The sequence below is a fragment of the Pomacea canaliculata genome, linkage group LG6 (genome assembly GCF_003073045.1).
Source record: "Pomacea canaliculata isolate SZHN2017 linkage group LG6, ASM307304v1, whole genome shotgun sequence".
Lineage (NCBI taxonomy): Eukaryota > Metazoa > Mollusca > Gastropoda > Architaenioglossa > Ampullariidae > Pomacea > Pomacea canaliculata.
Window position 1 is genome coordinate 24,036,668 of NC_037595.1, and position 27,881 is coordinate 24,064,548.

The 27,881-nt window shown below is 41.4% G+C and overlaps 3 protein-coding genes and 1 long non-coding RNA gene across 4 annotated transcripts; 3 read left to right on the forward strand and 1 right to left on the reverse strand.

Annotated features, from left to right (window-relative positions):
* Positions 1 to 1,250: 1,250 nt before the first annotated feature.
* LOC112566258 lies at positions 1,251 to 5,993 on the forward strand. The gene is made up of 9 exons (XM_025242314.1): positions 1,251 to 1,602; positions 1,883 to 2,067; positions 3,383 to 3,559; positions 3,674 to 3,847; positions 4,013 to 4,137; positions 4,442 to 4,582; positions 4,806 to 4,859; positions 5,378 to 5,470; positions 5,635 to 5,993. The coding sequence occupies exons 1-9, from the start codon at positions 1,532 to 1,534 to the stop codon at positions 5,782 to 5,784; spliced, it is 1,170 nt and encodes a 389-aa protein (XP_025098099.1). The 5' UTR covers positions 1,251 to 1,531; the 3' UTR covers positions 5,785 to 5,993.
* A 388-nt stretch (positions 5,994 to 6,381) lies between these two features.
* On the forward strand, positions 6,382 to 11,311 carry LOC112566965. The gene is made up of 8 exons (XM_025243396.1): positions 6,382 to 6,475; positions 7,629 to 7,801; positions 8,217 to 8,462; positions 9,115 to 9,449; positions 9,836 to 9,894; positions 10,169 to 10,261; positions 10,639 to 10,730; positions 11,078 to 11,311. Exons 1-8 carry the CDS (start codon positions 6,397 to 6,399, stop codon positions 11,309 to 11,311), a joined length of 1,311 nt encoding a protein of 436 aa, XP_025099181.1. The 5' UTR covers positions 6,382 to 6,396.
* A 305-nt stretch (positions 11,312 to 11,616) lies between these two features.
* Positions 11,617 to 12,996, reverse strand: LOC112566262. The gene is made up of 3 exons (XR_003099543.1): positions 12,855 to 12,996; positions 12,221 to 12,288; positions 11,617 to 11,801 (listed from the first exon to the last, which is right to left on the reverse strand). It is a non-coding gene; the product is annotated as an uncharacterized LOC112566262 (long non-coding RNA).
* A 3,987-nt stretch (positions 12,997 to 16,983) lies between these two features.
* LOC112566255 (polycystic kidney disease 2-like 2 protein) lies at positions 16,984 to 27,622 on the forward strand. The gene is made up of 12 exons (XM_025242312.1): positions 16,984 to 17,251; positions 17,661 to 17,922; positions 18,158 to 18,284; positions 18,561 to 18,802; positions 19,680 to 19,854; positions 20,648 to 20,915; positions 21,289 to 21,616; positions 21,963 to 22,070; positions 23,663 to 24,064; positions 24,511 to 24,661; positions 24,979 to 25,051; positions 25,512 to 27,622. The coding sequence occupies exons 1-12, from the start codon at positions 17,004 to 17,006 to the stop codon at positions 25,525 to 25,527; spliced, it is 2,400 nt and encodes a 799-aa protein (XP_025098097.1). The 5' UTR covers positions 16,984 to 17,003; the 3' UTR covers positions 25,528 to 27,622.
* Positions 27,623 to 27,881: the final 259 nt, after the last annotated feature.

Genomic DNA, 27,881 nt, shown 5'->3' on the forward strand with positions numbered 1-27,881 from the left:
ACGACTACTTTTAGGATCTCCATGTTTTGAGCGTCAATTAACTGACTTGCATCAAACAAAGTAAATAAAATACTAGTAATCCAAGAACGATTAAAGGTAAAACGACGATGAAGATGATGATAAGGAAGAGATAGTGTAGTAGGAGGAGAATCATTATCATTTTTACAAAATTCAACGTGGCTTAAACAAACGACTCAGCACGGTTTCTAATATTCATTTATACATTGAGTGTGTAAAGTACTAACGAGAACTGCACGAAAATTGCAACAATTTGTACAAGCAGAAGCTGAAAAACGGAACATGTATGACTAGGATCAGACTGTTTGCGGGCGGTCAAATTTAAACCTGCAAAGTCTACTTCCTACCTTTACCAATAACACAACGCCCCTATACGGTGATCAGAAACAAAACGAATAGTCATGCTTCGTGACATGTTGCCTCCAGCCTCTAGCTTGAAGGCTGCCTTGCGACTCCATCAGACACGCCCGTTGCGTTTTTTTGTTATTTTAGTACTTTGTGTTAGAATTTGACTGTGCCGATCTCTAACGCTGCTGTATTTGATAAATAAATTTTCCATCACATTAACTTGGGAAAAAATAAAAAAAAACGTAAAAGCAAAAGTACTTCGCACTGTGGTTGACGGGACTGAAAGACGGATAGTTCACGCGAACCCCTGTCAATGGCTGTCACACTTTGGCCTTACACGCTGATCTAAAAGACATAACATGTTTATATATAAAATGTTGTTAGAGGTGTGAACACTACACGTTTTTCCACAGCATACATATAACCAAGTGTCTGACTTAACAACTCGGAAGCTTCGGGAATGAACCAAAGCAGATCATCTAGAAACCCTAAACTAAACTTGGTAGCTGTCTCCATTTCACTGTCTTATTAGTATAATTAGTTATTACGATATTGCAGCATATGTTAGACACAATGACAACTATAGTTGAACGGTGTGTTCGTTATTAGTGGTGGAATCTTTTAAAATCAGTACCTCTCTCCATTACGTTCACTGTGCATGTCGGCTGACAGGTGATCCTCACGCCATAGTGGACGCTCGGACAGGTTCCTATGACCGCATCATGGGTTACGGCAACAACGAGGGCTTAGCGTTCACCTGGAGCTGCAGGGCCTACAACTCCACCAGCGTGCAAGAGTTTTACTCTCCTTGGAATCGGCTGCCTTCCTAGGCTCGTCGTCCATCAATGTGACAGCATATCACTGAATCGAGGCTGGCAAGAGACAACTTAACATCTCCGATGACGTTCAGTCTATGGGATTTCTGTTCGAGGTTTGAATATGTGGTGTATCACGCATCGTCATTGGAGGACCATTTTGTGTCGTCATCATTCTTGTGGTAACTGTGTATCATGACTAACTGTTTGAAGTTAATGACGTCATCATTCTTGAGGTAACATTGCGTCAGGATTAACTAATTTTTAGTTAATGACCTTTTTAACCAAAAGTTCATTGCGTGACGCATTTGCTTGAGAGTTTGGATTCATCTTACAGGTTGCTGTATCTTATGATGTTTCAACATCCAACGCACTGTGCGTACGTACAGTTCATCCGGGGCTCTCTCAACGCCGAGATCGTGTAAGAAGCAGTTTGAGTGTTGTAGCTGCCTTGTGTCGTAGACATTGTACAGATGACTATTTTCAGTTTCAGCGATATATTTTTCACTCGCGAACGCACACACTCATTTACACGTGGATGTGTCTATCCAATGGTCTTATAGCTGATCTGTTTATTAATGTTTGCATATATGTGAAACCACGTGAAGAAAACAAGGCTGTAAATATTTTCATGCATTGGAGATTACTCGGAAAAAGGTGTGTGACAGTCAAATAATCTGTATGCTCTGTCTCGTCCTTAGGTGCATTCTGAACTGTGGGATGAAGGTTGCTGTATCATCCAAGCTGGTTCTCAATGTAACCTGCGATCGCTGCACACAAGAACCCAGTGCGACAGTCATATACGTGTGGAAGATCTTAAAGGTCGAAAACTCGACCGACGGAAGGAGAGTTGAAATCTCGGACGCTAACATTTTTGAGAAGACAGGTATGTAGCACAGGAGGAAAAGCGTTGGTGTGGGTATTTGTCTGGGTAGACTGTGTTAGCTGGCGAATAAAAGCTGTTGGCTGTAGGGGCAAAGTTTACTGATTAGACGCAACTTTGTCATCCACATATTATTGGAAGAAAACGATTCAGAATAGCCTAAAACAATTGGCACTTATACTTATACATATACTTAAAGACATCCCTTGCACACTCTCATCAAAGTGTATATATATAATGTTAAAAATAATTTGTTGTAATGGTCGTAACCCTGCAAGTCGTTTCGAGTCTAACCTGCAAGCCGACCGAAATATATTTTTATGGATTGCTTCAATTATAACATGTCTTGTACTCAAATCCGTTAGTATATCTATAAGTGATTATTCATTGTTTGTTGTATAGCAAAAGATTGTCTCACTGTGTCGTCGCTTTAGGGCTTTCTCGAACACACAGTACAAGGACGCTCGCGTTCAACAAACACAACGTTCATTCGATTGATCCCAACAATGCCAACCGATCTTCAGTGGACAAAAGGACATAGACATGTTGACAATACAAACAAAAATTTTAATTAATCAATAATCAAGAAAAACACTTGACACCCTCCACTAGGCGCTTCCTCCAACTTACCCTCTCCCTAACTCCTACCCCACCCCCAACTGTTGCTCCGTTCAATGGACCAATGAGCGTACCAAAAAAATACGTACCATAAAAAGGCCCGACGAGTGTTGGCATAGACTGACGCCTACAGAGCTAATAAAAGATAAACATGGCGGCACTTAGCTAAGCCCCTCTTTGACGTTTTCGTAAGTCCCGCACGATTACAGTTTGTCTTGGGTAACGCTTCTCTGCAAGCGCAGTAGGGTGTGGAAGCGACTGCAACTGATGATGAATTCCACCGTCTCAACACAGTGAAGATTGTCGTCCGAAGAAGCCACAGCAGGCCATCCAGCCACAGAGTAGTAGTCAGCATAAGAAAGCATAAAAACGAAAAAGCAAAGGCCTGCAAGAAAACCGTAGACACGGTCATAAATGTCTTGCAGAGTTCTTTCCACAGTTCGGACGTACTTATCCTGCTCCTTGTTTTCCTCTACCCCTTTGTGAAATTCGACCCAACGGTACATCGTCTGCTACCAACTTAAATTACCTCCCGACTCCAGCCTCCAGTATTTTCCTCTTTTAACAGTGAAATATTCGAGAAAAAAGCAAGATAGAATATAATATACAATAATTATTTGTCTTTACATCTTGCCCTAATGAAATTCATGCGCTTGTCATCTTCACCTGCCTGCTGATCACAAAAAACAAACGTCCGCAGGCACAAGCAGTGGACGAGGGGCAGTGATCAAGGAGAATGCGCTGGAAGGTGGTCAGACTTACCGGGTGGAGGTCAACGTGACACTGCTGGCTGATCACTCCAATGGCTTTGCCGCCAGAGAGTTCAGGACAAACTGTCCGCCATGGGGAGGCAATTGCACGGTAACCCCACTACAAGGTAAGCGGATTTAGGTGAAAACAACTCTGATTATTGTATTAAATACATTACCTCCTAACTCTAAATAAAATAGACTGTCAAACTCAGCTGGCTTTAGTAAAGCATTTTTTTCAGGCGATGTTATGAAGGACTCATTCTCGATGTGGTGCATTGGCTGGAAGGACGAGGGCTTTTCTGAGGACGCAAACAGTACAAGTGATGGCGACGAAAAATCGCTACTTTTGGCACCTTTAATTTACAAGTTTCAGCTGAGAAGAAATAACACGGTTTTCCCCATAGCTCAAGGAGGTGCAGTAAATAAAAACTTTTTTCTTTCCCCAAAGTAATTGCAAAGAACTAAAAGACATCAGAGATCAAATTTCTCATGCTGCGTTTATTTTATCGATTTATGGAAAACAAACTGAAATCTTAACTTTTTCTGGTACGTTAATAAATAATGTTAATTTATGGCAGGGGAGAGCAAAATGCCTCGGGTCATGTTACCACTCCTTCAAGGAACAAATGATTCTGAGTATGAGCTGGTAGCTCGTATTTATGATCCATGGAATGACTTCGTTGAAGTTTCCCAGCCTATCAACGTGAGTGTTTTCATGAATAAAAAGTAAATTTTAGAACGAACTCTTTGTGGTCACTCAGTCCTGCAACATCCCTTAGAGTTTACTGACCTTTTACTGCTTTAGTCGTTTTTCCATTGTTGTGGGGTCTGCCAAAAGCAGATATATAGTAATGGGTGATGATGCTTGATTACAGGACTTCAGAAATGTTTAACAAAATGGAAAAACGGCGAAAAAGGAAAGAGATTTAAAAAAAGAGGAAGGGAAAGTGAGATATACAATTTCAGAAAGATTTTTATTTATGAAACAAATAAATGGTTTATCTCAGCTTTACGTCGACGAGAGCAGTTCAAGTTTAGAAAAGACTCTGCTGTTTTGGGATGGTCAGTCTTCGTACACTAACTGGTCATCGAACTTGGAAAAGCAGATGAAAAGTCTTACTATCGCCAGCTCTCTGATCGCTGCACATGTGAGTGCCTGTACTTTCTATGACCTCTGCTTGCGTGTGAATGATATCTTCTCTCCACTTACTTACTCGTGTATACAAAGAGTGCCTAATCAGATGATAATTTTTTATGCTGGTTTCAAGATAATTGTACATAAATCATGCAAAAGAATATTATAAAGCATAGAGTTTGTGCGATGAAGTCTGAAACAGGGGCTATGGGTGCTTATGAGGGGTAACTTATTAGAATGTTTCAGACAATCAGACGGAATTACAGATGGTCCAAGAAAGTAGCTCAGGGGTGAGTTTTTTAATCTGGATATAATATTACATGTATTTCCTTCTCATATATGCTCATAGGTCGCTTTTTTGTCAATATTACCGTAAATTTTGGACTATAAGCTGCGACTTTTCTTCCCCAGCTGTAAACCCTGTGGCTCAAACAGCAGGATGGCATGTTTGTGGATTTTTGAGATTCCGATTAATTTTTCGATGATCTAAAGTGTTAACTGTTCACGTTGTGACAGTGTTAACTGTTCCCATTTTAAAAATAATTTTAAAATTCAAGCATTCATATCAGTTGCTGAATCACACACCCTCATCATGCCGAAAACAAGACGAAAAGCCTACGATGTAGGTTTCATGTTGTAGATTGTGACTTATAAACCAGTGTGGCTTCTTTGTGAAAACGTAGAGATTTTTTTTAAACATTTAATGGGTGACGCTTATATAGAGGTGCGCTTAATAGACCGAGATTACCGGTAATCTAAAATACCACAACATTTACCCTTTACCAATATGTAGTAATTATGTCAGCAGAACATAAAGCAGGTGGTCAATGCTGGCTGGAACGATGTTTGGACCGAACTCCAGCATCCTTCAAGCACTCCCATCAGAGACAATCTGACCGCGGTAAGACTGCTCAGCATGCTCGCCCTCAACAACATCTAACCTTTGCTCCTTTTAACTACATATATCTGCATATATTTATTACGCAAGTCAGCGATTGTGACAGTCATTATTTCACACACTCATAGACGCATACTATCTACATACATGTCTGCCACCGTTTGCAGGAAACGGACAAGTTCATTAACATGGTGTGGATCCGCGGGGAGGATGCCAAGAACCTCTCTGGCCACGGACTGACGGCCCTAGCCGAGGGTCTGAGCATGATCCTTTTCAATCCCACCACCACCAGCCGCGACTCTGTGGTGAGTGCTTGACTCTTGCTCACAATTATCACACCTGAGTGATCATTCCAACCACAGCCGTCCGGTGCGCAACATCAGTGACTGTACATATCATGATGGCACACTGACCTTTGAATGACGTAATTTTGTCTGAAGTACCCTGGTTTACACCTGACTAATCAAAGCTCTTCTTGTCGTAATAGAGTCGAACTTGTTTGTCCTTAGGCATTCAGCCTTTGCAGAATTGAAAAAGAAAAGAAAATTGACAATTTCATTTATGTTCTTCGCTATTTCATGTTTAAAGACTGTTATAGTTGTTCTCATATGTATTTATAGAAGAGACAGGAAAAAGGAAATTTTCGCCTTCGAAGTGTAAGTAACCCAAAGTGAGGCTTTGACGATTCTGTCACTCAAGTCTTCCCTGCTCATTCAGCAAATGTGTACAAGTACCCGATCTATAGTAGAGGGCTACGGGTGAAAGGTGAAGACTGAGATCTTTTGTTTCCGTGCTATGCATACTAGACTTGGTAAAACAAGTGTAGTTTGCTGCCCCAAAGGTGGTGGCATCTTTCACCTTTCAGTCGGCTGTAGGAATTCATTATTCCAATTTTTATTTTGCAGGAAGCCACCATACAACTGATAGAAATGGCCACTGAATCACTTAAGACCTTGTATACCACGAAGCCTTACCCAATCTTCGAGAACCTAAAGGAATCTGTTTCCGGTAATCGGTTAGAGCTTACTCGTAGTTTTCCATAATTACTTCCTGATTTGGAATAATGGACATTTGTAATTCTTTATCTACTCTTAACGAAGCAAAACTGAGGTCAGTTAGTTGTTTCAAGATTTTCCTAAGTTAGATTAACAAATACGGCACAACTGCACATATTTTGCATAAATATTATAAGGCGAGGGAGGTAGAAACTCAGTATGTTATGACGTATCGCTGCAACTTTTTATATAACACTTATTCAACGTGCTACATACATACCTCCGCATGCGTGCGACTAATTACAAAGACACACCTTGACGAGTCCCCTCAGACAGAGATGGACGTAAGAAGGTGAAGGCTGTTTATCTTCAGTTGTAGATAAGATGAACAATGGAGACGTTTGACTTTTAGATGTAGTTACAGAGACGGAGAGTGAATGCAGCTGATGATGGACAGCGGTCAGAAATGTGGACGTCCGGAGAAAGTACACTGTTTTGGCAGCTGTACAAAGATGTCAACAACACAGCTCGTCCATCGGATGTTAGAACCAGAATGCTATTCTTTCGTTGTTCACATATTTTCCGACCGGTCTTCTGTTTGCGGCTTCACGCAGACATGTTTAATTGCCTCTCATGACGTCTATTTTTCTTGAAAATGACGTCGTCAAAATGACGCACACATAGACGGAAGACGCGAGACACCATTCAGACACGAGACAACACGAGACCAACACCAACTCATTACACTCTTCATTCAACCTGTGTAGTTTATTGGTAAGGAACAGTAGATGAGTTGATCAGAATTATTTGAAAATGAGCTGAGTATCGTTTTCACTGCAAATTCGGGTAAAACTTCGGTAATAATATTGATCATGTAATAAAAATAAGCATTTTTTTTTTATTCAATAGACTCGCTTGTGCATCTTTGTCGTCACGAGAGAGTCTTTATCACATGTAAACAAGAATTAAGCATACCTTGTTGACATTACTTTTAATTTGTCTAGAATTGACTTGCCTTGTGAATACTTTTGATGGTTTTAAGGAACTCGTGACTGTTAGATATTTTAAGACTTTGATTTCTTACTTTTGACCACTTGGCATGACCACTAGATCGTGGATGCCTTTGACGAATTGACATGGCATCTGGATTTTTCTAACATTCACAGCTATGACGGCGCTACTGGATCGCATCATTGCCGCCAGTGTTCCATCATATCACATAGCAGATGGTCGTGGAATCGTCTTCAACTCTTCCGACATCAGCAAGGATGACGAGAATTTTATCAAAACCAGTCTGGGTATTCTCTCGACTGAGAAAGATCAGCAGAAAATAGACCTAGTAAGATAGGTCTAATAACAAGCACTTAGCAAGACACACATAGGTCTAGTAGGTAAAATAAGTAAGGCATAGAAAGATAGGATTACTTTGATGCACTTTCAAAGAAACAGCTAGCAATATAAACCTAGGGATACAACTAATCATTCAATAAAAAATTTATTTTGTAAATACGCTATGAATAGATAAGGTTTGTCACCACGTAGGTAAGTGCGCTATAAAATGTGTAATGTAATACCGATATTACTTTTTTGCTCCTATCTTGCACACAAATTCAAAGATAACACATCAACGTCGAAACGTTTTCAAAATATTATTTGTGAAATTAACACACGATAAGTATTTCATAGTGACAACAAACACATACTCTCCTAACTACAAAACATGGCCAACGGACTCTGGGTTTTGTTGCCCTCAGATCAGGAAAGTCCTGCCTAAGTTGGAGGAAACGCTAAACGCCATGTACGACTCTCTTCTCGCGGGAATGGTCGTCAGTCAAGTCCCAGAAATGGTAGAACGAGGCGGGTTATCGTTAATGGCCAGCAAGATGACAGGACACGACCTCAACACCACCACCATCATCGCCGACCCCAAAACGGTCGTTCTAAATATTAAAAGTGGCGGTGACACAGCAAGTGACCCAAACTCGGAGGTGGTAATCAAGGTAACCTACAAATAATTATAAATAATGAATAAAAATGTTTTAACTTGACGATTGAATTTTGCGTGACTGCTGACATATACTCAATGGCTTTTAAAGTTTTTTTTATGTGGTTCTCAAAAAAAAAAAAAAAAAGATAAAATGTATGTGTGGGCTCTGCTACGCCATTTCGCTTCTGAGCCATGCTCTATCATCTTTCTTATCGGTGGTTCATTAGCTTTCATTTCTTATTTCATTGGTCTTCTTAGTTTATTGGTGCTTAGCCTAGGTTTGTTACTTATCCTGATCTAAAATATTTCAAAGAATAAAGAACAGCTGAAAATTTAACGATCTTTAATTATAGTGTGGTCTGGGGCTGCTGCTTAGCCGTTATATAGCCTTAGTAGCTAATGTAAGCCACCAAAAACTATCTCCCATTTACTCACACACAGATAAACACACGAACACGCACTCACACACATACACACACACACAAACCCTACCTAAAGATATACGATTTTTACAGCACATTTCACTTCTTCAAGCTGAACCAGTAAACTTTACAAAGCAATAATATATTCATCATATGTCAAACTCGCTCGAAATAGGTTTGTCATATGATGATAACTCATTTTTATACTGTAACTCGAGATCTTGGTCATATTACCCGCGACAGGCCACGGTGTACACCCAGAACCCGTATGCCTCGTCAAGCGATTCCTCTTCCTACAACATCACGTCGCCGGTCGTGCGGGTGGATCTGCGAGACAACAACGGTACCCGAGAGCTGAGCACACTCAGCATGACGATCAAGAGAGGCGCCAAGGTCCCGCTACCTTCTCTCGGCTCCTTCTTCTCCAACGACACCCGCGATGGCTTCGACAACTTGCTGTACCATCGCCTGTCAGTGCCCTCCCTTCACTCCACCGTGGTGACGTACATACAACTTCCACTTGAGATGGGGAACGTCGTAGCCTACTTCCGGTCTGGTAAAGCGCCCTCACTGGACAGGTCAGGACAGAGACGGTTTTATAAAAGCGAGGGTGTTTGACATCAGAGCCCTAATGATCCCACAATACACTTTGATGCTAAAATATTTTCTGTCTTCGCAATATCGTGTTTTTTTAACCAAGATAAACAAAATTCGCACCTCTATATCAAATTCGTCAATAAAGGTATGAATATCAACATTAGGATGATCTCACAACATAATCTGTTAGTGACTGTTAAAATAAAATACATTGTCGGCCTTTTTCTTTGGTTTTATTAACATCAGCTTTCACTAAAACAAGCACACAAAATTTTATGCAGTTGCTCGGAGTGATTTCTGCTATTCAACAGGTCAGATTCTAATAATTGAGGCAAGTGTTATCAATAAAGGTATACCTTGTTTCCAGGCATGACTTCAATGTACAAGGGAAACTCGTTCGATCTACTGAAGGGGAATTGGCGGTCTGTAAGTAATCACCCATAGTTTCGTTAATTTGTTCTTTGGGTTATTTTCAACATTTCCGTGGTGAGCGGATTAAAAAAATAACACATGGGCCTGTGTCTGATTGTTTTATGTTTAGCTTCATGTATTTTATCGTTAGGCATAACGTGCTGGAACTTCTCTTTTTTTCCTTCATATTATTTTCATTTTATCTTTTTCTGGTAGCTATGTCTCTAACATTTTTCTAATTGAAAGAGTGGGCAAGGCATATTTAACATATTTAGCTTCTTTTCAACAGCCTCAGACGAAAATACGACAACGTTTAAATTTGTTGTGCCCCCTGGTGTCCTTAAGGTGGGAGCAGCCTTGGTTGGTTTCCACGTAGCTGAATGTAAGTTGAATTATACTGTAAACAATGCAGTACACACACACACACACAAACAGATTAGCCCCATCAATCTGGCAAGGTGAAGGGACAGGATTCTACATTTCACATTAATTTACACTATATATATATATAGGCCAATGGTTATACAAAAGGCAGAGAGTTATATTCCCATAATATGAGAATAAATTTAAATTTAACAATCGGACCTAGATCATACAATTAGGAAAAGCATTAAAAGAGACTACTTGAAAACTAAAGACAAGGTAAATGTTTATATAATTATGAGCTCTTAGATCCTTGCTAAGAAATCTTGAAACAATACAGGAAACAAGAAAATTATATAGGTGTTCAGAGTTTCGGCGCACATTGAATGTTTTCAGGTAATGAGACCTTTGCCTACAAATACCTGTCGTTTACTGACAGCTGTCATGTTTGGGACGAGTACAACCTCAAGTGGGTTCCAGCCTGCAAGGTGTGTAATTTTTTTTACGAACCATGATAAAGATATGAATTTTTATGAACTTTTATTTCTGGTAAATGAAGACTTTAAGAAAATATTTAAATAAAATGATTTAAAAGTGATTAAAGGGCAAAATTGATATTTAGCATGTAAAACGCACGTGTCACGTGTCTATCGCCAGATATTTAGCAAAATATAGGACAACAATAAAATTTTAACACAAGGTGAAATCAGTACAGGTACAATCAATTGACCACACGAACACAAAAGAAAAAAATTATGTTTATTTCTGAAAATCCCTCTAGAGATGAGAGATCGGCTAATGGAGCCTGTAAAGGGAGGTTTCCTTTGTCTCACAGATGTCCTCTGCCTCCACTGCTACCGAGACAGTGTGCACCTGTGATAATCCACCAGGTGTGGCCTTTGCCAGCGCTTTCATGGTGCCGCCCAATACTATCGACTTCAAGCTTGTTTTCTCCAAGTTTGACCCCAACAACGCGTCGGTATACGGCACACTGATTGGTCTTCTGCTTGTCTGGGTGCTGGGCGTTGTGTGGGCCCGACGTCAGGATAAAAAGACAAGGAAAAGGTAAATGTCTTGTAAATGTAGGATTTTCACGACTCTCGCACGGGTACATAGTTAAATGCGCGTGCGAGTTTGTGTTCACTTCTGCGTATGTTGCTTATGTAAAGTCTCTCCATCAGCATCCACTTGACGAACATTTCAGAGTATCAACTCTTTGATAAATAACCACTTACAAAGCGTATGATGATTTCTGATATTTAATGAAACAGAATATTTTAATGATTTCTGTGTGCACGCACGCGTATAGATAAGAGGGAGGGAGATGTTTCGATTTATATTAAGATCGTTTTTTAATATCTGCCTGACAGTGGCTGGTAGGTTACCTGAAGGACAATCTAGTGGGAGAGAACTACCTGTACCTGCTGACAGTCCACACAGGGTTAAAACGAGGCTCTGGCACAAAATCCAACGTTAGTTTCGTCCTCGGAGGCTCTCATGCGGACTCCGGCATCCGGGTCTTATCGGATAGCAAACGGGTTCGTAATAATGGTCACAAACTGTAAACATTGTTTAAAGAGTTAAATTTAATATTTACACAAAGGACTGACAACAGCCTCACACGCTGAGCAGGAGCCTAGTAAAATGTATCTTTCGATTGGAAACTTTATTCGATATTTCCTCAGCAAATGTTAAACGCAAGTCAGTGAACAGCGGTGCATCCTAATGATTGATGGATGATGGATGGATGATGGATGGATAATGATGGATGGATGGATGGATGATGATGATGATGATTGATTGATTGATTGATTGATTGATTGATTGATGATGATGATGATGATGATGATGATGATGATGATATGATGATGATGATGATGATGATGATCTACTCGTTTTGTGACAGACACTAGAAACTGGCAGTGTGATGAGGTACATCATGGCCACAGGATCGTGTCTGGGACATCTAGACTACTACGCATCTGGCACGACAACAGCGGCGGGTACCAGGCCAGTTGGTTCCTGAGCAGGCTGGATGTTGAAGACCTGCAGATAGGCCAGAGGTCAGAGAACTGTTAGCAACAATTTGCTTACATTGTAAAATCTGTAAACGATTTTTATGTTTAAGCATTCTTTGTCAATTTGATTGTTATGTAGTTCTCCTTTTTTATTCAGTTTGTTTTCCATTTCTTTCCATTCATGCATTAGTCATTAGTCATTAGTCATTAGTCATTTATTTATTCAGTTGTATCTGTCGATCAGTTCCTTCTATCTGTTATCCAATGCATTATTTAAAACATTTTCTTTTTTCTATGATGATACATATGAGACCGATCTAGTTGTGGACATAACTGGGTACAACTCATTTGCTGACGGAAGTCTGTTTTTCTAAATCATTTTCCATAGTTTTAAGAGTCATTTTACATTTCACAGAACATTAAAATGCCTGCTTTGCATCTATCAGGTACTTGTTTATCTGCGAGCGATGGCTGGCTGTGGACAAGGATAACGGCGTTGTAGACCGATTCGTTCCGCTGGCCCAACAGGACGAGATCATGTCCTTCGATAGGCTGTTCTCGGAGTACACCAAGATCGGCATCACCGACACCCACCTGTGGCTCTCCTGCTTTATGCGTCCCGAACCCAGCACCTTCACGCGTGTGCAGCGGGTCTCGTGTTGTCTCGTCCTGCTGCTGTTAACCATGATCACCAGCGCAATGTTCTACAAAGCTGAGGACAGTGAGACAGGAGACAGCTCAAGTGAATATCTTTACCTTGTTATCCACAAGAAATTGTGCAATGTTTGCACGTAGTAGAAAGAAATAAAATAGCAGCAAAGCAGTATAATTTGTTGTTCCTGTATAAAATATGCATTGGTAGCCTTTCAATTACACGATGACTTCTTTTCACTGGTCATTGATGTGGGGAAGACTAGTTTTAATGACAAGCCAGTCGTACCACGTTTAATGTAGCTGCACGAGCACGAAAGTTATGACAGGACAAATCGTGGCTGCTTTACCACGAGAACGCACATGCTCACAAGGCCCTGAGCATCCGGCAGCTCATGACTAAGAAAAATATCGCCGACCTGGAACAACCTTCCTAATGACCTTATCTTGCTCAGTGTGAATTTTTTGTTTCCCCTAAGATCAAGGGGATCACAAAGAGGGCCCTTTTTGAAGATGTGAAGACCATAAAGCTGGCTGTAACGACGGAGCTAAGTGGCGTCCTAGAAGAATCCCTCCAGCAGTGGATAAAAGCATAGAAGGATGGAAAAGTGCATTAGACCCGAGGAGGATTACTTTCCAGGGGAAATCATATAGTTTTTTGTTTAGAATTAAATCAAATTGTTTGTGACACCAGTCCCGTTATCTTTCAGACCGACCTGCATTTTCGATATAATGACAGCAGCCGCCCCAGAAAATAAAGGGAAATGTGTCGTCCCAGGTGTTCCACTGAGAGATTTTATTCCAATTCTTTTCATGTAGCTAGTATATCAAACCCCCTGTGGGACCCCGGGGTATGCTTGCCTAGCAAGCATTGTAAGAATAGGGTCCCTGCCATCCAGCCAGGCATGTCGTAAGAGGCGACTAAGGTGGACACCTCACCTAGAGGTAAAATAGGTTGTGGTAGGGCTAACAACCCCACCATGTAAAAAAAATCATGTTACAGAAACTAAAACCAGAGAACTCGTCACAGATGGCGAAGGTAATGAAGCACACCAGGAGACTGGACTAATGACGGACGACAGCCAAGCCGAAAGGAAGCTGGCGCCCCGACAGCGGATTTACTGAAGCCGAGGCAAAAGTTGAGGGTGGGGTGCTGGAACGTCCAGACCTTGTACCAGACTGGCAGGATGCTCCAATTAGTCAAGGAGTTTGACAACTACAACTTGGACATCCTGGGAGTCAGTGAGGTCAGATGGACCGGCACGGGAAAGAGGAGACTAGCGTCAGGACATACCATCTTGTTCTCAGGAAGATCAGACGCTCAGCACTCTGAAGGAGTAGCTCTACTCCTCAACAAGAAACGGAAAAGGCACTGCTGGAATGGAAGCCTTATGGACCCAGGCTTTTGAGAGCAAGATTCCATTCAAAGTACACCAAGCTGACAGTGCTAGCTTGCTATGCACCAACAAATGACTCTGAGGCAGAAGACAAGGATGCTTTTTATGATCAGCTCCAGGCAGCCTCAGAAAGCGTTCCAGCCCACGACATGTTGCTCATCATCGGCGATCTCAATGCCAAGGTGGGAAGTGACAACACCTGCAGGGAGCATGTCATGGGCAAACATGGAATCGGAACCATCAATAACAACGGAGAGAGACTGGCAGATTTTTGTGAAGAAAACAACCTACTGATTGGAGGCACACTCTTCCCACACAAAGACATCCACAAGGCAACATGGACATCACCAGATGGGATCACAAGGAACCAGATAGACCATGTCATCATCAACCGAAAATGGAGGAGCTCACTTCAAGATGTTAGAGCCTACAGAGGAGCAGACGTTGCCAGTGACCACACTCTTGTGATAGCCACAGTTTCTCTGAAGCTGCGTCGATCACGAGGAAACAGGCACGTCAGCAGAGAGTGGACTCCGGCAAACTAAAAATCTAGCCACCGAAAGGGCCTTTGCTATGGAAGTAAAGAACAGGTTCAGCACTAGGAGACCAACAAGAAATGACCTTAGATGACTTCAATCGAGTCTTACAGGAATCAGGAGAGAAAATACTGGGCTTCCAACGGAAAAGAAGAACAGTGGATCAGAGAAGAGACATGGAAGAAGATAGAAGAGAGAAAGTCAGTCAAACAAAGAATCAACAGCACGAGATCTGAACGCCTGAAGGAACAACTCAGACAAAGATATGCAAAACTAAACAAAGAGGTAAAGAGGATGGCAAGAACCGACAAAAGAGACCATATAGAGAAACTGGCAGATGAAGCAGAAAATGCAGCAAGTAAAAATGACCTGAAGACACTGTACAAGATAAACAAACAGCTAAACAACGGGTTTAAGAACAGTGATGTGCCAGTGAAAGACGTGAACGGTAATGTCATCGAGGGAGAGGCAGGAAAACTACAGCGCTGGAGGGAACATTTTGAGTCGGTTCTGAACAGACCAGATCCCCCTCAGCTTGCAGACATCCAGCCAGCAGCTATAGACCTTGACATCTGCACAGACCCACCAAACCTGGAAGAAGTGACAAAAGCAGTCAAGACAATGAAGAGCGGCAAAGCACCAGGGGCAGATGGAATAACAGCAGAGATGTTGAAAGCAGATGTGAATGTGACAGCTCCCAAGCTGACTGAAATCTTCAGGCAAATTTGGGAATCAGGGCAGGTCCCTGTTGCGTGGAAGACAGGGCTCATCTTCAAGTTACCCAAGAAAGGAGATCTTGGAGACTGCAATAATTGGAGGGCATAACTTCTTTCCCTCACCAGCAAGGTCTTCAGCAAGATTGTTTTGTCAAGACTGACGGCAACTCTTGAGAAAGACCTCCGACCACAGCAAGCAGGATTTTCGCCTGGGCGATCCTGCTCCGAACACATCTTCATTCTGCGACAGATTCTGGAGCAGAGCAACGAATGGAACACACCGCTGTACATCAATTTCATCGACCTGGAGAAGGCTTTTGACAGCATCCACCGCGAGTCCTTATGGAAGATCCTGAGGCATTACGGAGTCCCTGCAAAACTTGTTCAGGTCATTGCAATGCTGTACAGCGATTTCAAATCCCAGGTTGTCTGTGACACGGAGCTCACAGACCCCTTCAACGTCAGTACCGGGGTGAAGCAGGGCTGCATTCTGTCGCCGTTCCTCTTCATCTTGGCCATGGACTGGATCATGAAGACTTCCACCGACAGTGAGAGGAGAGGGATCAGATGGACCATGACTATGACAGCAACAACAACACTGGAAGACTTAGACTTTGCTGATGACATTGCTCTGCTGTCACACCGCCACCAAGACATGCAGGAAAAAACAAAGGCCTTCTCAGAAACAGCTGGAAACCTTGGCTTGAAGGTCAGCACAAAGAAAACGAAAAGTATGAGAGTGAACGCCAGAGTCCAAGACAGCATCAAACTAAATGGAGAAGAGATTGAGGAAGTTGACAGTTTCTCCTATCTTGGGTCCAAAATGTCAGACACCGGGGATGCGGAGGTGGAGATTCGAGCCGACTGGCGAAAGCCAGCCAGGCCTTCGCCTCACTCAGGAGCACATGGAAGGCAAAAAACATCAGCCAGAAGATCAAACTGAGAATCTTCAAGTCAAATGTGATCAGCACCCTCCTTTACGGATCAGAATCTTGGAAGATGACCAAAACCATCAGTAACAAGCTTGACGTCTTCCAAAACAGATGCCTCAGGCGCATACTTAACATCTTTTGGCCAAAACACCATCACCAACGAAGAACTCCACCGAAGAACTGAAACCGAGTCCATCACCACGCAGGTTCAACGAAGGCGTTGGCGATGGATTGGACATGTGCTCCGCCAGCAGACAGCAGACCTTTCCAGAGTCGCCCTACGATGGACTCCAGACGGCCGAAGAAAACGAGGCCGCCCAAAGGAAACTTGGAGAAGAACAGTGGAAAGGGAGATGAAGGGAAAGGGCTGGACATGGGGTCACCTAGAGCGGGTTTCAGCCGATCGACATCGGTGGCGGACTCTGGTTGAGGCCTTATGTGCAACCTGATGCACGAAGAGGAATAGATAGATAGTATATCAAACAGATGTAATTTAAAACCACACTTTAATATGTCCTTTCAGGAAACGTCGGAAAGTATTATTTTTCATTATCATCACAGATTCCGTGGGCATGGAGGTGAAAGTTGGTTTTCTGCGCTTCTCCTTGACAACCTTGTGGACGTCGTCTGTGTCCATCGTCATCACTTCTGTCCCCATGATGATTTTCGTTCTTATCTTCCGCAATTATCGGCCCTGCCAGGGCCCAGGGCTGGAACCAAGAAATATCTAAAGGAGGAACTTACTAAAATAGCTAATATGTAGGTTGCACTACCTAATAGCAACAGACCTATGTTTTAAAAGTATATTTTAGCAACTTCTCTTTTTAATTTTTTTTATTTATTTAGCCATAATTTATTTAACAAGATGTAATAACATCTGTTTAGAGAAGCACTTTAAAATCTCGATAAGTTTTCATTACTTCTTTAGAGATAAGGCTTAAAAGTAAAGTATATGAATCTTAATGCCAAGAACATATTTCTATTCCATGACAAAGTCTTTAAATTATTAAATTTCTCTTGATCTGTGAGAACGATTAGGCCGTTCAGCCACACAATCTCGTAAGGCGTGAAAACAGAAAGAATATCATCAGAACAGATACGCACAGTCTGTAAGTAACCAACATGTATAGGGAACAGTTTTATTCATTGTTTTGAATTAATCTTTCAGTGCCAAAACACCTGACCTCAAAGAGAACACAGGCAAGTCGGAAGAGAGCCCGAAGGACTCTGTGGGAACCAATCTGCAGACTAACCTACTGCCCCACTACTGGTGCTACATCGGCTGGCTGCTCCTGATGGCGACCGCAGCGACCTGCGCCTTCTTCCTGGTGCTGTACAGCATGCAGTGGGGCATCACTACCTCCGAGGAATGGCTTGCCTCCTTCGTCATTTCCTTCTTCGAAAGCATCTTTGTCATGGACCCTATCAAGGTAGTCACACTAACAGAATACTGCTGTCTGCACAAACATAGGATGTAACTGATTCTTTCAGAGTGTACACAAAAATAAATAGTATGGAATCAAACACTCTTATCGACAACGAGGAATGTGCTATAAAGCGCTGATTCATTAAACTGTGAAATCATTGCAAAATCAATCAAAGGAAAATATTTTTAATAAATGGATGCTTCATTTTATGTCAGTTTAATTGTGCGTGTTTGTACAGGTGATATTGCTGGCGTGTCTGCTAGCCTACTGCATCCATAACCCATACACAGAGCAGCCTCACAGTGAGGACGTGACCTTGGAGCGAGTGCAGGCGGAGGTCAGCATGTTCAGCGCTCGGGCTGTAGGTCAGTGGCGAGTTCTTGCCTCTGTATCTGGTCTGGTCTTGCCAACTAGAACATGATGCTATTTGCAAGTCCCATCTTCTCTTGTCTGCTCTTGCCATTGATAGCGTTCTGCAGTTTTTTCCTTTATTTGTAAGCCCCATCTTCTTTCGTCTGCTTCTGCCAGTCATAGATTTCTTACCTTCATCTGCCTTGACTCATTCTTTTTATACGGTTTTGCCAGATTGTGATGTGTACACGTTACACCACTCTACTCTCCTGATCTTGTCTTGCCAACAGACCCCGCAGCTCTGCCACCTGACCCCCCGCCACGCAATGTTCTGGCACAGTCCCGCAAGCGTCGCTTACAAGAACAAGAATCACAGCGGGTCTTCTTCGACCTCCTCCTTTATATCGTCTTTGTCTTCTGCGTCTTTTCTTTGTCGTACGGCAACCGTGACGAAGACGCGTTCTACCAAAACGGCCACCTTGATAGTCTGCTGTATACGTCGACGGGTGATGCCCATTTTCCCTTCGCTAATGTGAGTTGACTTTTGTCAGGGGGCATCACTTTCCTAGGAATACTCTTTCTCTTTTATTGGTAGACGAAAGTCATAGAGCATAGTAGTGAGTGCACTGGTGATCTGTTACATATGCGAGGCTGTGTGATATGCAAGACCGTGTGTGCAATAATGAGCGAGTTACAGAAAGTGTGTGTGTGTGTTTAGAGGGGGGTGACTGTGGAGGACTGTGTGCGTGGTTGGAAGAGAAATAAATGACATTAAAATTACACTGGAAAAAACACTTGAAAGTTTGACAGGCGACATTTTTTTCTGCGTCATGAGGCGAAGAAACGCACACCAAACAATAAAAGTCGGTAGGATTAGCCGTCTTATCCAGAGTCCTAATACATTTAATTTGACTTTTGTTTATTTATTTTTATTTCTTTCGCAATCTGAACAACTAACCCTTTTGAAACACAGTATCACAAATACTTCAACAGTCTAATGAAACTAGGCCAATATCGACTAATAAACAAAAAAAGGGCAGGTTTTACATGCCTTTTCGAAAAATGAAAATAAAATTTCTTACAAGGAATAAAGAAAAACATTTTATCAAACCACGGTCTCACATTAACTTTATTTGCATTCCTACGTAGTCCAGTCTTCAAATAAGATAATCCATGATTAAGCCGTTTTCATAACATTTTCCGCTGTTGTTTTAAATATCTTTTTCATTCGTCAACGTGTGTCACAATTTCCAACCGTCCAGTCAAAAAAGGTAAACCTCGCAGGCGAGAACTTCTGGTCACAAAGAATCACAAGACAAAATACGTCAAGTTTATACACAAACATGAGAATTAGGCACGGAAATAAAATAAATCAAGCACGCAGTATAACAGTCTGTAATGCTCTTTAGATCACCAAGCGAGAAGAGGTGATGAGGTGGATGAATGAGACGATGCTGCCCGTGTTGTTTCCTCGGAGAGACAGTCTGGGTAACAGCCTGCAACTACGTGAACGAGTCTTCACCTCTGACCCCAGCAGCTTCAGGGTTGGTCCCGTCCGGGTCCGTCAGCTCAGGATGCCTTTCAGTGAGAGAACCGTTACTACGTCATCTCTTTAATTGTCATCGTGTTGTTGCGTCATGCCTTTTCACGTCATCATATTGCTATCTCGTGTGGTGCGTGTCACGAATATTTTAAAGATAGTTATCACGTCGTGCTGCATCATTGTGTCATGTGATGCTTACTCGTGTTTTCGTGCCTTCAGTTGACTCGAATTTGCATAACGTCATTCTGAGTTTTTCCGTTGACATCTCAATATGTCCCTACTTACTGTAGAGTCCAGTCATTGTGGCGCCGTGTCATTATGTAGTACTTTCTCCCGTTGATGGCATGGCTACTGCAAATATACTGCTATCCTTATCTGAGACGGCTGTAGTTTGATACGTGCTGACCTAGCTGTTAGTCGTAGTATACTCAGAAAGTTCAAACTCACACACGGGTCTATAGAGTAGGATATTAGTGACAATAAATACAATAAAAACTGTTTTAACAGTACTTAGCAAATTGCAGTAAATTCTTTTGTTGCGTACTGGTCATATTAAACTTACGACGGCAGACGGTAAATATCCTTAAAGCTCTGAAAGTATACATCCACTCGTATCTCCTGTAGTTTCTTGTTGTGTGGTATAGGTATAACCAATGTACGGGGCCCATTGTCTCAAGGTCCCCAAAAGTCACTTATCTCGCACTAAATGTTTATTTAACCACAAACCTGGATAAAGTACTATTTTATTGAAAAAAGAAATCAGATAGCTTTTGAAGTAAGAGTGAATGAATGGGAGAGAGCGGGAGATCAAATGTATTTTACTATGTTCAAAAGTGGAAAGAACCAGTACAGTCGGAAGCTATTTGTCCCTGCTCGGAAGGCGCCAGTATTGCCCCCCTTACAGCATGGGGCAGGAGGAGACGGGGATGTACTGTGTAGGGTGGAAACCACTGGCTTCTTGCTCCTACGAAGAAAGAAATACCAAGCTGAGCCGGGCCGCCTGGATGTACCAGAGCTTTGAAGGCATCTCCTCCCTGCCTGTATGGGGAACTTACTCCGTCTACAGCAGTGGCGGCTACGTTATGGACTTTTCCGTCAACTGGTAGGACATCTTTTTCCTATACATATGAGTATTTTTTCTAATCTGTTGGGTTCTTGATTTGCTGATGCAATAAATGTATTTCTTTACGACCGTTTGTTCACCGTTGACTTAAGCAATTAAATTTTCATGAATAAAATTTATTCGAGTAACTTCTACTTAAGTGAAATGTTCGGACGTCAACGATGCCGATCACCGATGTTGTTAATCTCTTTTCATATCGAAGAGTTACGAGCTTGATCATTTGTTAAGACTGAAAGCATTTGGCATCAATTTATGTATTCTGGAAAGAGAAGTTTTATCTAATTATATCTGAAATAATCTGTTTTATTTATTAATGTATTATTTATTTTTTTATTTATTTTATTAACTACAGGGACGTGATAAGTCTAATGTTACAAGAACTAGAAGAGAAGATTTGGCTGGATGAACAGACACGCGCCGTCTTTGTAGAGTTTTCCCTCTACAACCCTGACAGCAACCTGTTCTCGTACCTGCGACTCTCTGCTGAGTTCCCCGAGACAGGTGACATCTACCTGGGAAGAGAAATACAGACCTTCCGCATCTACGAACACCTGCAGGTTATAGGTTTCTACATGTACATCTGCAAAATTATCGCTGCTATCGGCGTCATCATCTTCACCATCAAGATTGCCCTCAAGATCAAACAGCAAAAGCTCGGTTTCTTCCATGACTTCTGGCAGGTGAGTTGATTTGTAGACTGATAAAGTTAACATAAATTTTAAATGTAGCGATTGCAACTTCTTAATTCAAACATTATTCATAACTATATATATACAACATATATATTTATTTTAAGATTTAATATAAAAAATTGTTTTCAATATTTCAGTTTTCACCTATATCATAATTAAAGACCTGGAAAAAAGAATGATATTTCGCCTAGCACCGGTGTAGAATAATATAATACTTTTGCCTATTGGTACAGCTGGTTTGTCGACTTAAAATCGTTGATAAAGTGACTAAAGGATTTTCTATATCTTTTCCATGAAGAAAAATGGTCTTACATAAAGCATTACCTCTGCACAGGTGTTGGACCTTGGCATCGTAATGATATGCTATGTTACCATGGCTTTCTACGCCATCAAGATGATGAAAGTTAACGAGTCCATGGCTGTCTGGCGGGATAATCCTAAGGTAATACGCCATGTGATCATCAAAGTGTCAATGAAGTTTGAAAATCCATGTAATACTTATTTCTTATAGATTGGATTATGCGCAAGACAACAACATCAATATCCAGTGGACCTTCACCAAACACCTAGAGGACCTGGACTTTGCAGATGACATTAGTCTCTTATTTCATATGCATCAGCACGCAGAAAACAAACTGAACAAGCTAGCAGACGAAGTAGAGAAGATTGTCTTAAAGGTCAACAGAAAGAAGACCGAAGTGATAAGAATCAACAAATAGTAACTACGAACCCAACTTAAATTAGAGAACATCTTGGACACAGACCGCTTCACTTATCTGAGGAGCATTGTCAACAAGGACGGTGGAGCGGACAAAAACCGGAACAAGGCCAGGCATGCTTTCAACAGCCTTCGCCCTATCTGGAACTCCCAAGCATTATCCTTCCGCAGTAAGACCCTCTTCTTCAACACCAATGTGAAGGCAGTACAACTGTATGGTTCTGAAACCTGGAAACTGACAAACACCATCAACAACAAGCTCCAGACCTTTATCAACCGATGCCTACGCCATATTCTGGGAATAAGATGGCCTGACAAAATCTCCAACAGCAGCTTGTGGAAAAGAACCAACCAGAATGTCAATAGAAAAGATACCAGAAAGCGCAAATGGGGCTGGATAGGGCACACCCTGCGCAAACCAGCTGACACCATTGCCAAGCAGGCACTTGAACCCTTAGGGGAAGAGGAGAGTTGAGAGACCAAAGCAAACTTGAAAAATAACAGTAAAGAGCGAGTCAAACGATATGGGAACCACATGAGCCCAACTGAAGGGGGCTGCCCAGAAACGGGTCCGCTAGAGAGGTGTTGTTGCTGCCCTATGCTCCTCGAGAAGTAAAAACTTATTTCTCAAAATTTTTAAGTCATTAATCTAGAAAATCACTTTGATACTAACAGAGGTCATAAAGATACTTTAATAGCCATGACAAGAAAGACGCTTTGTCAACTGACAACAGAGAGTGAAGCAGACTCAATCATGCAGACGTATCACACTGATGCACAAAAACAAAAATGAATATAACTAAAACAATACTGCGCGGGTATATCTGTATAGCGTCAACGACAATGGTACAAAAACAATGGTAACAATGGTACAAAAACTATACCGACTCATACTTCAAATTTGAATCTTTTAGTGTATTGTTCAATAAATTACATTTCGTTAACAAAAATAGGTTTTGCGTTAGATGATTTTGAACACCTGTATACTAATGTAAGTCTAATGTGTAATGCAAACTTATGTGTTCGTCAGGTCGGGTGTTTTAAATGCATTTTTGACTTAAGTATTTTCAGCTTACGATGGGTCTGTCGAAAATCAACTCAAATAAGAATTTTACCTTCACGTGTGCACGTGCATACAAGTGTGTGTGTGTGTGTGATAGAGAATAATATTGAGAAAGAAAATGAAAAAAAAATCTTATTAAAGAATGCTAGCTGCTCGTCCTTCTGTTTTACTATCGGATTAATTACGAGATTAGTAACAAGGAAAAAAAAAGAATGAATTGCTAACTCGTCACGATCACGTTGTTTCCGCTCAGCAATACGTAGACTTTTACCAGACGGTCTTCTGGGACAACATGTATGGATACTCGCTGGCCGCCGTCGTCTTCATCACCACCATCCGCCTGCTGCGCATCCTGGGCTACAACCGACGACTGACGATGATCGCCGCCGTGCTGGCCAACTCCGGCCGGGACCTGTTCGGCTTCTCGCTCGTTTTCGCCATCATCTTCGTGGCCTACCTCTCAGCAGGCTACCTCGTCTTCGCCAGCACCTTGTCCGAGTTCCGCTCGCCGTGGGAGTCGGCTTTCGCGTTGTACCAGCTGCTGCTGGGCAGGAACGTGCTGGCCGTCTTCTCGGACGAACTGGCGTTGTTCGCCTGGGTCTACTTCATTTCCTACGTCATCCTGGTCTTCATGATCCTCATGACAATGTTCCAGGTGAGCCCGCCAAGCTTCGTCTACCCTCTTGCTTTCGTGACGTACATATGGACTTAGTGAAGGGAAGATCCTGTGTTGTAGAGGTAACAATCTGTAACTATTGCGGTTTTTATATCACCTTGGGTTCAGATCTTGTGTCAGAGCACCTGCTCTTTTCTCTGAATGTGACACTGCTGGCCGTCAGCGGTTTTTAGCCCTAAAAATAGTCAATTAACATTTGACATTGTGAATGTAGCTTTACTAAAGAGAGAAGCTGCGAGTCGTCATAAGATTTTAAAGGGATAAAGATGATCGCTAAAGTCGTTTCTCACTAAAGCTATGTCTAATAACAAATAAAGAAGTGTTGTAATCTTACTGCAATAATGGCCATTTGGAATTTGAAGAGCATGCAGTATTATTGAAGGGTCTGTATATGAGGAGGCCAACTGTCATGTCTCACTTTGCAGGCGATCGTGTGTGGGTCCAGCACCATTGTCCGCTCAGAGGTCAGCAGCGTGCCGCCCCCCTATGGGCTGACCAACCTGTTCGTCAAGTTCTACCACACCGTCATCGCCGACCTGCTCCCTGCCTGGCTTACACGTGGCAAAAGTGCAACAGGTACAACTCTGGCTGACTCTTTCTCTCCAGGCACGTGACTAGTACGCCTTCGTATTTATGGTTTCTATGAAAGAGCTCCAGCGCCGGAGCGTTTATTATATTGTTGTTATTTTGCTGATTCGAAAAAGAAAATAAAAAAAAATAGACAATGCACAGAGAAATGATGCAGTAATACATGGCACAATCATTTGGAAATTGCCGAGAATGTGCACGAAGAAAAAAAAAAAAAGAGTAGACTAGGCACGACCAGAGCTTCTTTAACTTTTACCTCAAATCTCTCGACTACATGAACACATTCAGCGTGATGATGTCTCCAGGTCTCGCTAAAGTGCACGCGCAATCAACAGGAAGCACATCCGAAGATCCCCACACCCTAACAGGAAACTTAAGGTGAGTTACCGTTTTCAGCTTAACCAGGTAGACCTATGCACTTAATAGCACTTTAATGTGTAGTATCTCCTGTAGATCTTAACCGTTTCAACTGCATCTTCCTTTCCTTCTTCTATCATTCCCATCCGTCTTTTTAACGCTCTTTCTCTTCTTCCCTTTTTTTTATCAGTTTCTTTTTGTACGAACCCATCTTTTTATAGGATTGTTGCTTGTAAAAGGTTTTTAGTCAGTAATGTCAGCATAAAAGTTTTAAAGCAGGGGAGACAATCTGGAGGTAAAGTGCAGGCTATTGAGCAGAGGGAGAGGTAAGCATAAAAATGTCATAAACTAATAACTATCAACAACATAAAAATTAAAGACGTTTATTTTATTCCCTACGACACTTACATTCACGCACGCACACACACACAGACAGACTTTTCAGCGTTCTTACGTATTCTTTCTGGATTCTTTCATCCAGGCGCCTAAACACCTGAGTACGAAAAGGGGAAACTCTTCCTGTCGACAGACTTAAGGCATGTTTTTCAGGATGTAATCCAAAAGATGCTATGAGAGAGACTGGCGGGATTTCATTACGCAAGAAACAAAAGGTTCAGTTCAACCGTTTGAAAGCTAAGGAATTTTCTTTCAGACATTTACCGTTATCTGTTCATAATTTTCAAAATTTCCTTGAAGTTGAATTTTTTTAAAAAGTATCTCTACATTCTCTAGCTATGTCATCGTTGTATCCTCCTGCCTTGTCATCGGTCTTATCAGGAGTGGGCAGAGTGCGCCCCCTTTGCCAAAATGGGAAGTGCACTTGTTTGCCTTTTTTTTTTTTTTATTCAGGTGAGCTTAAGTTGATTGAAATTTATCAAGTACAACAGCGTTAGAAATCGGCAGTCTGTGACATTCTAATACAAAGTACAAAAATAACAAATAACACGGCTGACATGTCTGATGGAGTCGTTAGAGAGCATCGGGGGCGGCTGTCTTCAAAATAAAGGCTAGTTTAAATTTTTTATTGTGAGGAAATTTAAATATTTTCACTTTACACAAAATATTTTGTAAGTGAACGCCTTTATGTCCTCATTTGTTGTCCATTCCATTATCGCTTGGTTTGTTGTGAAGTTACCTGGCCTGGGATTTTGGTAGATCACCTGCCCGCCGCAGAGCTTCAAATTTTAAGTCCGGCCCACAAAAAGAAACCTTTGCTCACCCCTGGGTTATTTCCATGCATGGTTTTACTTCCTTTTAGTATTTTTACAAGAAATCACATTTGACTGTCTTCAATGTTGTTTTGGTTTTTCTTTTCTCTTTACGAAATGTATTGATGGTTTGTGTTAATTAGTAATTCGGCATAACTGCTGAATTTATTCCTGTATTTGCTTTTAATAATCTACATGCGATTTTTCATGTTTCTTGCTTCTAAATAAAACATTGAAGAACGAAAAGCAGTCACAAGTTTGACAAAAATATAATTACATAGTAATGTTCTTGGCTATGAAAAGTCACTCCAACAAAAGCAGGTTGTGCAGAAATCACCAAATTCAGCAATATAAAATGCGGTTTTCTGCTAAATGGGTTTAAACAAGCTGGCGATGAGCTCTTTCTTAAGTTTTGCTTTCTTATATTTTTGTCATAAATATAATTGAATTAAAATATTAAACTTGTATCTTACTTTAAATGCGAATGTTTCTTTCAATCATTACAAGATAATAACAATGAAATATGGGAGAGACAAGTACACTGGAGGGAAGGTAGACTGTTTTGATATTGTATTGCATATTATAGTCTCTATTTATTATTGCAGAATTGCAAAGACTTTTTAAATATCATGTTACACAATTTTAGAAAGCTTCACACTCATGTGTCTAAGCATATATAAAATGCAAGGCTTTTAATGTGTTTATTAGTTCCATAAACTTGTGGTTAGTGCGTTGGTTTGAAGTCAACACGAGAACATTTCACAAGCTTCATTACCTTCACCTCTCTCTTGGATACTTGATTTCCAGGACGGATCATGTAACAACTGTGTAATGCGATTGACAATTTTTTAAATGTTTTATTACATTTAAAAAAAACTGTGTTGTTTAACAGCAATCGTTTTCCTTAACAAATTTTGTGTGGCTGTTTGGTCGGTTTGTAGATGTACATCGTATATTGATCTAATAAGCTATCATTTTTTTATCATTATCTGTACACATTGTCTTTGTATATGTTCATATACACACGTTTGAGAAATAAAATAAATCAAAGAACGCATGAACGAGGAGGAAGACAATATACATTATTATTAATAATAATAATAATCATCATCATCATCATCATCATCATCGTTGTCGTCGCAGTGATCACTGTCGTGATGCATTACGACACCTTACACCATTTTTTGTTTGTTCTTCCGCAGAAGCTGCCTCGCTATCTAAATTTGCGTTGTGAGAGTTTGTGCTGGAAACAAGACATTACTGGTCTGGCATTATTTGTGCATGAGGTAGTTCCGTTTCCTTGCGTGTGTGTGTGTACACGCATATGTGTATTTACCCATTCATCATTTTTTTCAGTTTTTTAATCTACATGTGATTAAACTTCTTATTTGTACCGTTCATTTCGTCTCTGTTGTTGTCTACGTTCATCAAAGGTTCGATAGGTACTTTATGTCCCGCCTCTGGCTGTCGAACGATTGGGTGTGTGAGCGGTTGTGAGCGTGCATCCCGCGACGCCGGGGCCCGGGGGCGATCCGCAACTACGAGATTCGAAGCAGTTTTATGTTACCTTTACAATCCTTTCAAGCAGACGACGCGTGACGTAGCACTGACATGACATCAAGCATTGCTGCAGTCAGCGAAAA